The sequence below is a fragment of the Alosa alosa genome, chromosome 8 (assembly GCF_017589495.1).
Source record: "Alosa alosa isolate M-15738 ecotype Scorff River chromosome 8, AALO_Geno_1.1, whole genome shotgun sequence".
Classification (NCBI taxonomy): Eukaryota; Metazoa; Chordata; class Actinopteri; order Clupeiformes; family Clupeidae; genus Alosa; species Alosa alosa.
In genome coordinates this window covers 35,306,787-35,321,786 of record NC_063196.1, presented here as the reverse complement: position 1 = coordinate 35,321,786, position 15,000 = coordinate 35,306,787, and the positions used below count along the sequence as shown (strand labels likewise).

General features: G+C 40.8%; 1 protein-coding gene across 1 annotated transcript in view; it reads left to right on the top strand.

Moving 5' to 3' along the window:
* The window catches only part of prkg3 (protein kinase cGMP-dependent 3), a 59,208-nt gene that overhangs the window by 32,609 nt on the left and 11,599 nt on the right, over nucleotides 1–15,000 (top strand). The window contains exons 16-17 of the mRNA XM_048249738.1: nucleotides 796–885; nucleotides 8,756–8,975. Of these exons, the coding sequence (XP_048105695.1) occupies nucleotides 796–885; nucleotides 8,756–8,975 (310 nt within the window). The remainder of the gene's footprint in view (nucleotides 1–795; nucleotides 886–8,755; nucleotides 8,976–15,000) is intronic.

The window sequence follows — 15,000 nt, the reverse complement described above, 5'->3', positions numbered from 1 at the left end:
AGCACCTCAAATTATGCACCTTTTAATAAATACTGGATGAACATATTTGAGCAGGTTTACTTTCCTTTTTTCATATTACCCACATAACAAATTAACAGGAAAACACCTAAGATGTATACCAACACCTAAGATGTATATGGTTTCTAAACCACAAGGCCTACAATAAAGTATTCTGGTCAAATCAGTTCCTATCGCTGGGTAATCTGAGTAGCCAGAAGTTCGCATCATATTGCGAGTGACTTTGTAGTTTAGAGCCCTATTTCTACTAGCCCTGCTGTCTGTACCACGTCCATTACGGACACTATCATCACGATTACCACTGCCAATCAGTATCGTTGTTTGTCACAATTAAAAAGTCTCAAGGGCCGGATTACATTATTATTTTGACATACGTCGCGGGCCGGAATTGGGCCGGACGCGGGCCGGATTTGGCCCGCGGGTCGGGTGTTTGAGACCCCTGATGAAGAGAGTCTCTACGTGTGTGTGTGTGTGTGTAAGAATAGAAGAGCAGTTTATGAAGAGAGTCTCTACGTTTGGACTACATGTCTTTTCCAGCACTGTAACATCTGTACACCAACCTTCGTTTAAGTAGAAGCAGATTCCATCAGATGTGTGTGTGTGTGTGTAGAAATAGTGTGTCTGTGTGTGTGTGTGTGTGTGTGTGTAGAAATAGTGTGTGTGTGTATGTGTGTGGAAATAGTGTGTGTGTGTGTGTGTAGAAACAGGTAATTCAGTGTGACCTCAGGTGAGTGTGTTTATGAGAAGTTTGCCCTTTGACCTTTGCCTCTGTCCCAGGTTGCACGCCGCGTTCAAAGACTCCCGCTACATCTACATGGTCATGGAGTACTGTGGAGGAGGAGAGATTTGGACCAAACTCAAGGAAGTGTAAGAAATCTGTGTGTGTGTGTGAGAGTGTGTGTATGTGTTTTGTGTGTGTGTGTGTGTGTGTCTGTGTATGTGTGTGTGTGTGTCTCTCTCACTCTGTGTGTGTGTGTGTGTGTGTGTGTGTCTCTCTCACTCTGTGTGTGTCTGTGTATGTGTGTGTGTGTGTGTGTCTTTCTCACTCTGTGTGTTTGTGTGTATGTGTGTGTGTGTGTGTGTGTGTGTTAGTGTGTGTGTGTGTGTGTGTTAGTGTGTGTGTGTGTGTGTGTGTGTGTGTGACTTCACACTCTACTGGCCCTCAGGGGACCTGTGTAATGATTAATGTGTTCTTATCTCAGAGAGAGCTCTTACACACCAATGCCAAGACAACAATGTGTGTGTGTGTGTCTGTGTATCTGTGTGTGTGTGTGTCCCTCTCACTCTCACTAATGCCAAGACAAACAGGCAGTAAAATCACTCCATTCTGTTCAATGTTTTAAAATCACACGTACCAAAATGATCTTTAAACACACACCTCACTGATAACACACTACATTTAGGCCTAGTTCACACGTACCAAAACGATCTTTTTTCCCCCTCTTCCCTGGAACCGTATCAAGAATATTTGCGTCCAAACGGATCCATCTCAACACGACTCAACGCGTTATTTCATATCCAGGCCTATAGGTGGCACTGTTTCTGTTTCAGAAATTCACCAAAGCTTGCACGCTGTATACAAACAGATAGGGCCGGAGTGGGGCCACTTTTCAGCTCAGAAGTTTCAGGTCCAAGACCGGCCCACGTTTTCCATGGTGGTGGAAATTGGATAAATGAAGCAACATTTCAGCTCTTACTATCCTGTAGTTTTTATTAGTACCATGGTTCAACAAATGTGTAAAGGTTATATAATAATTCACTTTAACTGAGAAGTTAACAAAACATATTCCCCTATTTCACAAGTTAATAAAAACAGAAAGAAAGAAATAAAGAAAGAATGAAAGAAAGAAAGCCTTTGACATGTAGCTATCCCACGCGTCCACAAAGAGGCATATTGAACTAATGTTTAGGCTACATGTTTTTTGCATGGGTCGGCTATATTGTTGTTTGGTGATTTAGCCTACTCCTTTACTACCCACTTCTGAGCAAACAAGGCATATAGGTTTATCATGTAGGGTAATTGCTCTTTCTTAACGTTAAATAACTTTAATTTATCCTCTCTACTTGTCCCTGTAGTAATGGCCTCCTCATCACTAATTTCGGGCTCATCATTTTCAGTGGTCGACTGGTTGATCTACTGCTCAGAGGCTACACTTTTTACCGGATAGGCCTACACAGATCAAGCTTCAGTTTTGTTATCAATATTTGCATACTGCAAAGTCTATGAATCGGATACAAAAGGCTACTATTTTAAGTAATTTAATGTGCTTGCGAATAGCTTGACAATGCTACAACGTCTATTATTAGCCCAATTACATTGCTAATAATCATTGACTATAGGCTATTTCTCTTTATCAGTTGCCACTTTTGTCTGTCCTCTTAAAAAAAAAAATTGACAGCATTTTACCTGGCCGTTTCAGTCCCTCCTGGCCTCTTTCTACCTTCCATCCTTCCTGACGCTTATGGCTACTGTAGGGCCGGCACGGCTATCCATATCTGAGAAAACTTTTTGGAAAAGACGGGCTATATGGACACAACCAACTCTTTTTGGGAGGGGAGAACTCCCTCACGTAGGCTACAACCCATGCAGAGGCAACGGTGTCATGCACAGAATGCGGAGCGGTGTCATGTATAGGCTACTTTAAGAGAAGATAGACTAACATGACAAATGTCAATATTTTTTCCCTCAACCGGCCCAAAAGTGAAGCGGCCCACCGGGAATTCTCCCGATCCTCCCGATTACCCACCCCGGGCCTGCAAACAGACAGAATAGGCTACGACGAAAATGGCTAGTGTAAGGAAACCAGAATCGTTTGTGTGGACTGATAGTAAACTGTCAACTGTAATCAACTGTAAAACTAATAAACTTCAATTTACGGTCTGTGAAGGGTGCAGTCCCGTCTTTTATTTGGCTAGGTGCAAATCATTTCCTTTACTTTCTTTGGTTGTAGGATAGTCCGCGATTCACATTAGTTTTGACAAGCGCATAGGCTACTAAACGCTAGGCCTACCCAAGTGCATAGGCTACTAAACGCTAGGCTACTAAACGCTAGGCCTACCCAAGTGCATAGGCCACTAAACGCCAGGGCCTACCTGCCGCGCATAGGCTACTAAACGCCAGGGCCTACTCAAGCGCATAGGCTACTAAACGCTAGGCCTTCCCAAGCGCATAGGCTACTAAACGCTAGGCCTACCCAAGCGCATAGGCTACTAAACGCTAGGCCTACCCAAGTGCATAGGCTACTAAACGCTAGGCTACTAAACGCTAGGCCTACCCAAGTGCATAGGCTACTAAACGCTAGGCCTACCCAAGTGCATAGGCTACTAAACGCTAGGCCTACCCAAGCACATAGGCTACTAAATGCTACTAAACGCTAGGCCTACCCAAGTGCATAGGCTACTAAACGCTAGGCCTACCCAAGTGCATAGACTACTAAACGCTACTAAACGCTAGGCCTACTCAAGTGCATAGGCTACTAAACGCTAGGCCTACCCAAGCACATAGGCTACTAAACGCTAGGCCTACCCAAGTGCATAGGCTACTAAACGCTAGGCCTACCCAAAAACGCTAGGCCTACCCAAGTGCATAGGCTACTAAACGCTTAGGCCTACCCAAGCATTAGATAGGCTACTAAACGCCAGGGCCTACCTAAAAACGCTAGGCCTACCCAAGTGCATAGGCTACTAAACGCTAGGCCTACCCAAGCGCATAGGCTACTAAACGCTAGGCCTACCCAAGCGCATAGGCTACTAAACGCTAGGCCTACCCAAGTGCATAGGCTTCTAAACGCTAGGCCTACCCAAGCACATAGGCTACTAAATGCTACTAAACGCTAGGCCTACCCAAGTGCATAGGCTTCTAAACGCTAGGCCTACCTAAGTGCATAGGCTACTAAACGCTAGGCCTACCCAAGTGCATAGACTACTAAACGCTACTAAACGCTAGGCCTACTCAAGTGCATAGGCTACTAAACGCTAGGCCTACCCAAGTGCTTAGGCTACTAAACGCTAGGCCTACCCAAGTGCTTAGGCTACTAAACGCTAGGCCTACCCAAGTTTCCGCAGATAGAGCAGGAGTCATCCTCAGGCTGTTATGATCTGACCCTGAGTTGACCCTGATCTGACCCTAATGTGTGTGTAACAGACTGTGTAGCAAACTCCAGCCGGACAGTTGTAGTGTACTGATGGTTTCTTTATTTCTTTGTGAAAGTCCTGAGACCACCGTAAGAGCTATGTACAATATAATACAATAACATACAATAAGAACTTAACATGACACACATAACAGCAATATGTTAGGTTACAGTAAAATGAATAAAAAGAAAGAATAGTATCTAGCCACCTTGTTCCCTGTTCCAGCTGAGTGCTAAGATTTATCCTTAAGAATCCACTTCTTTAAGCTACAAAGTAGCACCGCATTTGCTATATGATAAGCCTATAAACAATGATATTAATTAAGAACAAACAATATAATTTAACACGATATATTAAAAGAAGGATAAAAAGAAAGAAAAGTATTTAGAAACCTTGTTCTCCGTAAGAGTCGTGTCCTTAAGCTACAATGTAGCTGTAGCGCCGTGAGAGCTATGGACCCTTTCAAGAGAGTTCCATTATCAGCATCATAGTTGGCCCCACAAGACTTCCTTTTTAACATTCCATATGTTATCTTAATGCAGAGGAAGTAGATTGGGGCCCAAATAGAACGTTCAAGCATTGTTTTTGTTTACCTTGTTGAAAGGGTCTATACAAGTAGCCTTGTTCTCCGTAAGAGTTACTATTCCTAAGCTACAAAGTAGCACCGTATCCAAGACTTTACTGTAGCCTAGTTCCTTTAAAAGTAAATGCATTCTAAATAATGCCGTTGCCGTAGTGACAATAACAAGCGTGCAGCCAAAGCCTTAGAATGCACCTTGTGGAATGTCTTATGTAGGCTACTGTACCAATGGAATTAAGTCAAATATAAATGATACATATGAATTGAAATTAAACAAAAACAAATAAACAACAGGTATATTTAAACAAAAACAAATAAACAAGACATGTTTATTTACAGACTGTGTGTGTGTGTGTGTATATATAAATTATAATAATAATAATAATTAGGGCTGTCAAAATAACTGATTAATTTCGATTAATTAATTTGAGAAAAAATAACTGATTAAAATAAATAACGCAGATTAATCGATTCCGTATGACCTTTGACCCCGAGCCGTTGTAGTTAGCAAAGATTCTAGAGCGGAGCAAGATAGATCAGTTACGTCATAGGCATGAAGTACGTTCTGAGCCTGACAGGGCGCCATTTTAATAAGCTCAGCGCAAAATTTCATATATAGTTCCAATTCTATGAGCCCACCTGAACAGCTGTTTTTAACGTTGCCAGCTGTTTTTTTTTTCTTTCTCGGTAATGAACTGCAAGAACTGACAGTGTGAAAGACCCGATTGATCTTTTTCCAAGGTTACACTGAATAAGGAGAGGTAAATAGGCCTATTATTTAGACAGAAGTAGCTATTGCACTGGTAAATAGATCACATAAATTCCCATTGAGAGACTCTATAGCCTACTGATAAGCTAGCTAGCAGGCAAACTAACTTAGCTAACGTTATATTATCACCATTTTTCTTTTTTCTACCTGTAGGCTACAAGTTAACCCTTTGTTCACGGCCTGCTTAAACACAGCGCATAAGATAGGCTATCAATCACTAATAAGGTCGAGATTTCACTCAAGCGTCTGATGTTCATAACTTAAATAAATGCAAATGGTAGGCCTAGGCTAAAAACAACCGTGCTTGACACTATTGTATCGTTTCCATGCAGTCAAAAACTCCCAAATTGTCCTGCTTGCCTATAAATGCATATGACCACAGAAGTTCGTTTTCAAAAATCATTAGCCTATTTACAGGCTGCAGCCAACTTAAAACATGTCTAGATGAATCTAACCGTTGGACTTAATTTGTGCAATTAGGCTATATGTTAATAAAACAATTTGCTTGAGTTATAAAATAGCTGTAGTCCTATTATTTAGGCCTACTCATCTAGGCCTACTGTAAATCCTCAAATTATGCCAGGGGTCTTTTCTTTACTTATAGGCTGCGTAAGCACATGCCTTTATTTAATTAAGCATTATTTACTTTTTATTATAGGCTGCGCAATTGTGCATCTTAAGCCTCTCGCAAGCTCAAAAGAGGGCAGCACGCGACTGATCTTGAGAGCGACGTGAGACCCGTTGTGTAAATATTAACTTTCAGTGTTTTACGATGTCTTTGTAAATTAGGCCTACGTTTATTTAAAAAGTGTTTCTTGCGTGCGTTCATTCTCTCATTCCCTCTCCAAAATGTTCCTGTTCTTTTTGAGACAATAGATTGACCATCTTGTACAACTGCAAAGCCTTATCATAGGCATGTTACATTCATGACATGAGAAATGGAAATTATAGAACGAATATGACAAATTAGGCAGTTGGCTAAACGTTTTAAACTTGCGCAAAACTGATGAACCCAGCATCGGTTCGTCGCATAAATCAAAACACAAATTGAAGCAACACTGACCATTGGACAATCCTACCACAAAACCTTTCCATAGGCATTCAATGTTTCTGACATAAGAAGTGGATTATGAACGCATTTCATCACACCTGACCTGACAATTAAACGGAGCTGTGGCTTTTCGTGATTTGACTGATTCTTGAGGTTCAGCGCAGTGTTGACTTGCATGCGCGTCTTTTTAAGATGGTGAGCGTAAACGAAGGAAAGCCCTCTAATCGGACGGGCAAGACTGACAAATAGACCGTGCCGTCCGTGGCTACGCGTAGGCCTATGTCAAACAGATGCTTTCTCTTCGATCTCCACAAATTAAGCTACAGTTAATTCCTTAGCCGTTTGAATACATTTGCGTTTGCGATTAACAACGCGACAGACAACGTTGTGTTAAATAGGCTAATACTAACTTTGTTCAAAATTGATACATTCAAGTTGACTTTGCAAAGTTGTGTAGGCTACCGCGCCAGTTGAAGTCTGCATGAACAGTTATTGCACAAGCCACCGTTTTGATTTGCTTAGTGGAGATGCAGGCTGAACCCGTTTGAGGGAGAGAGGCGCAGGGAGAGAATGCGTGCTGTAACCTACACTACGCACATCTCTATGAAATAATGTAGCCTGTCAAGGCTAATCCATATTTTAAATAAGCAATCATGGAGACAACAATATGAATAGGCCTAGGCCTAATGCAGGAATGGACGTTACAGTTATTCAGTAACTGTAACAAATTAATTAAATTTAAATGTAGGCTACCTTTAGACTACTTCGTTTCCCAACAAAGTAACAAAATTACATTAACAACGCTATATCCCAAACATAGGCCTATTGAACTTAGTTTTGGTGGATGATGGACAGATGTCAGTGCCCTAGCCTAATTTACCCTCGGAAATAATTCGACATTGTCTTTATACAATATATTTAACTGGTCTAGACATGGTGTGGTCTATTGGGTTTCTCGTAATTTCAACATACAGCTTTAAAGAACAAATATTGATAACATTTTAGGATCAGCGCCATAGGATTCCTAATGTAGCAGCGCCTGTGACGACACCTGAGCTTACTAAAATGGCGCCCATAGAGTCATAGAACGTACTTCAACATATCCAACGTATTCTCCTGCCAGTAATCCATCTTGCGCGTAGCGCTCTAGAATCTTTGGTAGTTAGTAACCATTAGACTGTAAAATGAAGGAGAGAGAAGAAAACGTGCTGCCTGGATCATTGATTGGAACATTTACTTTTCAAAAACGGCCTGATGGTGTTGATAAAAAATAAAGTGTTGATTAAAATAAAGTCCTCTGCAATGTCTGCAGCAAAGAATTTGTATATCACCGGAGTTCATCAACTAACTCTAAAGTCACACATTATTGCAAAGAAATAGTGTTGACATTGAGGGGAGTGATACTTTATTTTCATTGTGTCCCCTAGGTTATATCTGTGGCCTGAAATACCTTGTATGTGATAAAAAAAACTTCTTCCCGAAGCACTTTTGAATTTATTTCCTCAGCATATTAGGTCATATCATAGATTATTATGGCCATTATTAAAATAATAATAAAAGAGTTTTTGAACTTTAATGTCACTAATGCTGATTATTCAATGATTCATTTTAATTTAAATATTCAAAATACATTCACAGCAAAAATCATATACTGTATGCGATTAATTTCGATTAATTAATCACAGAGTATGTAATTAATTCGATTATTTTTTTATTTTAATCGATTGACAGCCCTAATAATAATACATTTTATTTGTTACATAGCGCCTTTCAAAGCACCCAAGGTCGCTTTACAGAGTAAACACAGTAAACAAATAATAATATTCAGCACGTATTATTACACACCAGACATTTACACATAAGACAAAAGATGTCGGACGGAGCGGCGTAGTCGCCAGCGTTCCCGTAACACCAAGACAAAATATAGTGTGTGTGTAACAGACTGTGAGTGTGTATGTGTGTGTGTGTGTGTGTGTAAATATGTGTGTGTGTGTGTGTGTGTGTGTGTGTTGCCAGTGGGCGTTTTGATGAGCCGGTGGCGGTGTTCTTTAACGGGCAGGCAGGTAAAGGCAGGTGTCATGTACGTTTGACGCATGTCAGTGGCGTTTTAATGAGGACGGCGCAGGTAGTGTAAGATGCGTGTAAGAGGAAGGTGTGTGTGTGTAATGTGTGTGTGTGTGTGTGTGTGTGTGTGTGTTGCCAGTGGGCGTTTTGATGAGCCGGTGGCGGTGTTCTGTACAGCGTGTGTGGTGGAGGCGTTCGCGTACCTGCATAAGAAGGGCATTATGTACCGAGACCTGAAGCCTGAGAACCTACTGCTAGATGAACGAGGATACATCAAACTGGTGAATGGACAATCCACACACACACACACACACACACACACACTCACACACACTCATACACACATCACACAGACACACACTCTCACACACACTCATCCAGACACACACACACACACACACTCACATACCAGGGCTCCACATTAATGGACAATCCAGACACACACACACACACACACTCTCACACACACTCATCCAGACACACACACACACTCTCACACACACTCATCCAGACACACACAAACACACACACACACACTCACATACCAGGGCTCCACATTAATGGTTGCCTGGTTGCCCTTGGCTACAGATTTGGCTGGCTTTGATAACCAATACCTCATGCCTGGTTGCCAAGCTGGCTACCACTTTAAACCACTTCTAAAAGTTAACGTTGAACCCTGTCACATACACACACACTCACATACACACACTTACACACACACACACACACACTCACATACACACATCACACACACACTCATATACACACACTCACACACACACACACACACTCACATACACACACTCACACACACACACACACACACATACACACATCACACACACACACACATGCGCGCACACACACACACACACACGCACACACACTCGTTGCTGTTCCTCATTCATACATTCATATTTTATAATCCATCTCATTGTTGTTCCAGCAGTGGTTAACCTTGAACTGCTGGTAGACAGACACTCACACACGCACATCCACACACACACACACATAATAATAACACACACACACACATATAGCATCACATCACATAACACACACACACACACTCACATACACAATTACACATCACACACACTCATACATACACACATCACAATACACTTCTGGACACATATTACATACACACACATGTGCACACACACACACGACATACACATAATAATAATAACATTACACAGCCATTAAAGTGCATTTACATAACACACATCAATATTAACACATGCAAGAGATTACACACACATGTGCACACACACACACATTAATACACACATACATGCGTTACATCAATAACACATGTGTGCACACACACACACACACACACACATGCATCACACACACACACATGCGCATACACACACACACACACACACAATAATACACACAAAAAAATTTCGTTGTTGAAATTCTCATTCATATTTTTATAATCCATGTTATTGAAAGTTCCAGTAGTGGTTAACCTTGAACTGCTGGTAGACAGACACTCACACACGCACATCCACACACACACACACACACACACACACACACACTTACATCACATACACATATACACTCACACACACACACACACTCACTCTTACACACTCCATATACACACACATCACATAATAAGGTTAATTTTCATACATATTACACTCACACACACACACTCACATACATATATACATCACACACACACACATTCATATACACATTATCACACACACGCATATACATACACACTTCACACACACATACATTATTCATATAATTACATTAACACACATTAATACACTCCCACATAGACACACACACACACACTCATATATACATATTATTATCATTATTACTTCACATATGCCATTAACACACATACAATAATATGCGTAACACACATTAATTACACACATTATTATTACACACACACACACACACACATGCGCATATCCACACATATTACGCCATAATATACACACACACACACACACACACACACACACTTCGTTAAGTTGTTCCTCATTCATACATTCATATTTTTTATAATCCATCTCCTTGTTGTTCCAGCAGTGGTTAACCTTGAACTGCTGCTAGATAGACACTCACACACGCACATCCACACACACACACACACACACACACACACACACACACACACACCTCACACACACTCATTCACACACACACACACACACACACACACTAATAATAATAACACCTCACATACACACACTCACACACACACACGACAGAAGCATAGCAGTGGGTATCGCTTTTCAAATGACCACTTCATTCGCTCATTACGGGCGCGGAAGAAGCCGTGAAGTTTTTAGTACCACTTTCAGCCACTGTGCGCCGCTTCTGCCACTGTACATCGCCTTGCCTGTCCGCCCCCTTACATAACTGTTGCCGAGAGTAATCCCAGCCTAATAATTCAATACCAAAAAATAAATCATGCATAATTAAACACACCCCATTTAGGCTAGTTTGGGTATGGCTTAAGGCTTTGACTACACGTAAAATAAAATCTAAATTTGCTGTCTACATTATTGTCAGTGTTGGGGTTAACGAACTACTAAATCAAAACAGTGGTGTGATAATTGAGCCAGTAGAGAAATAACTGTTCAGAATTAATCTTGTAGCCTTGGGTAGGCTTCTGCAGAAAACAATGTTGTTGCCGATTAATACTATCTGGCGACGCTTAACAGGCTACTTAATAGAGGCTTAGACAACTATGACCCACGCTTTGTTTTTCAGAATTAATTTGCCCCTACTTGACTGCAATGTAGTCAATTTTTTTTGTACAATAAACAAATACATCTGCTTTATGCCGCAGAATTACATTCATATTTGGCTGACTGCAGACGCCACTTCCTCCTCCCCCCATATTCCAAGATTAAGATAGTATGAAGTGCTTTTGTATAGGCTACTATCATAAAAAAAATAGTTAAAACTAATAGCTATTTGTACTTGATTAAAACACTGGTCCTCATTTTGGTAATGCGAGGACGAGATGAGCCTGTTGTATTTAGTTAGATGTCCGAAGTCACGCGATAATGTTTGAAACCACTGGCTCAGAATCACAATAATTTAACAACACCATTACAGTTGGATAACCTATTTCATGTCCCCATGCCTACATTTTTGTGAGTAGCATAGAGATCGCTAAAAACAATAAAGTATGGCTCTCCCGTTTGGGACATCGAAAAAACGATATTTTAATAGATCACCGTCAAGATGCTGACTTTGCAAAAGCCTCGATAACACATTATTCCACTATCATCAGTCATGCCCCTGATCAAAGTGGGGAATGAAATAAAAGTTTGATAACCACTGGCTTAACAAGTTACCTGCAGTCCAGAACACAGAATCTGTTGCAATATTCTGATAATCGCGATGATATCGCAAATGTTTGTTTTCCAAAGTAAGAATTTCACTTCACCATGCACCTTCGACAATACCTGGCCTACCTGGTATCATTACAAACATTATTCTGTGTCCTAAAACTGGCATATTTTATGGCATTGTGTCATGTAAGTTCGTTGCAAAATCTAGAGAAATGTGTGAGGTGGTCAGCGGGGACAATTGAGACACATTGGATTGTGTTATTACTTGAACATTCCACACTATCCACAGCTGTGGTAGGCCTATCAGGGCAGGAGGATTACTGTCACGAGGCTTTATATAAAATTCTTCAACAGAAGGCCTCTTAATGTTGTCTTGTTTGTGGAGCTCTTTGCTTCGCTTCTGTAATTTCGGCTTCATTGAAAATGAGGGCTTCCCTCAATGACCCTCCTCAGAATAAATAAAGGTTGAATGAATGAATGAATGCAGGCTTGTCGTAAAATAAAGGCATATGGTTTGCGCAGCCTACAGTAAATAACAGACCCCGCCAGAATGTATGCTATGATGCTTTTTTACGAAAGCAAGATGTTTTGGTACCCTATGCACACTGCATGTTCTTAAATAACAATGATCATCAGTAATATTCGACCATTAATTTGGGTAAATGGGCAAGCCGCGGACCACCTTGATTGGCTGATTGGCTGATGATTGTAACGCTGGCATGATTCCAAACACCTCCCCTTACGATGATGAGTGACAGGTGACAGGTCTCAGAATGCGCATGCGCTTACACAAGGACGGAAGATGATGAATAACCAAATGAGGCTATTCACAAAGGCTTTTATCTTACTACGGAGGAGTAGGATACCCTAAATCAAAGAGACTTCAAGATTTTAGATTGGAGTTTTCTTAAAAGTTATTCACAAAGCCTTTCAGACAACTCCTAAACTGAGTCTTCGGTTATGGATGACGCCATTATTCATGCACGAGCTTGACTGAAGTGACCACTTTGATTGGCTGACGATTGTAACGCTGGGAATTCCAAACACCCTTCCGGCGATGACTGACAGGTGATAGGTCGGAGAATGCAAGGCCTACACAAGTAGTGGCAAGGGACGGAAGATGATTAATAACTGAATAAAAAGGCCTAGCCTAAATGAATAAAGAGTAAGGCAAAACAAATAGCCTAGTAGCCCAATGAAACATAGGCCTATGGATTGATGCAGTAGCCTACCTTGCAAATTATTAAATTAATCTGTCACCATATCCCTAGGCTACGCTTTGCAAAGAGGAGAACATTTTAATTTGATTCACAATGAAACGTTACATTTCATTTACATGTTAACAATGAGTAGTTTTGGTTGTTGTTGGTGGTGTTATTGCATCCCTTTATAAATGCAAAATTGTTCCTCAACATTGAAGCTCCTTGTTAAGATAGGCTATTTCAAAACATCTAACGTAAAATGCCACAAAAAAGCTGTTTATGAATAGGTGAGTTAGGAGTCCCTTCTGATTTAAGCTGTCCCAGACTTAGGTGCTACTTTTAGGTCTAAAAATGCTTCGCGGAATTACTTTTGTGAAAAAAATTAGAGTCCTAAAGTTAGAGGACACCATTATTTTTAGGAGTTGTCCTAAATTCGCCAGTTAGGGAGCTACTTTTAGCCTTAAAATTTTTTTGTGAATATGGCCCTGAATAAAAAAAGGCCTAGCCTAAATGAATCAAGGCAAAACAAATAGCCTAGTAGCCCAATGAAACATAATGGATTGATGTAGTATCTTTGTAACATTATTAAATTATTCTGTTACTATGCCTATGTTTGCAAAAAAAGAGAACATTTTAATTTGATTCACAATAATGTTACATTTAATTTACATGTTGACAATGATTAGCCTAGTTTTGGTTGTTGTTGACGGCGCTATTGCATGTTAGTTATGCCTACAGTGCAAAAATTGCTTCCTCGCGATTGGAAGCCCTGTAGCTGCATATTAGATTTCAAACCGCGATCTTTGTGAATAGGTCTGTGAGTAAGGAGTCCTTGACTTTTAAGCTGAGGTGGGAAGGTGTGATTTTTTGGGGAAGGGCCGGATTAACTGGGCACAATTGTCTGATGGCCCCTTCCCCAGCCAACTTGAATCGGGTGGTTAGTTAATAGGCCTATCGTGAAGATTTTTCCTGCCATCTAAGGCACGAAAGATTCAGAGGCCTCACCAAGTAGCTCGCTTGTTTACAACTAACATTCCATTTAATTAAACTGCTTTATAGCCTATGCCAAATAGTTTTCAACATTTTGAATATTAGTGTCGGGTGCATTGAAATGTTCTCAAAGTAGCCTTATGGTTTGAAAGCTGCTTGGGACACCCCAAGCAATATAACCATACAAACGCTTGCTGCACTCATTGTTTCAAAAAGGAGTAATTTTGGCTTTGTTCAGAACTTATGCTAACTAAATTAACGCAACGCTAAACACAACACAGACCCCGCTTTTCAAGGCCAGTCACTGACATGAACTTAAACACAGAACCCGCTTTCTCACGGCAGTCACTGACAGTAATCTAGAATAAATGCATGGGGAAAACACTTCCCCATGACAAAGACATCGTAAAACACTGAAAGTTAATATTTTGTCACTAGCAACATTCATCTGTCCTTTGTCAAATGTATTATGTTCCAAGTACCCTATGCGTAATTTGCTTCATAAAGTTGAACAAATACATTTGCTTATTTCACAGAAAAATATAAATAGCCAGTCTACAGTGCAGAGTTGGTAAGTTATGGTAGGCCAACTTGCAGTGAACATACAAACAGGGGAAATTATTTATTTTGCAGCTGAGTAGCCTCAGGTGCGACGTAGACATAACGCCGAACATGCAAGCGCCAATGAATCGCGTTTCACGACAATCGCTACCAAGTAAAACTTAAATAGGTTAACATCACTCTAAGTTCGCCTTCTTCAAGGAAAACGATGATTTGAAGACATCTGTTTCGCTGGAAGGGCAAGGGGTAGCAACAGGACAACACAGAGACAGGCCCATGGCAGG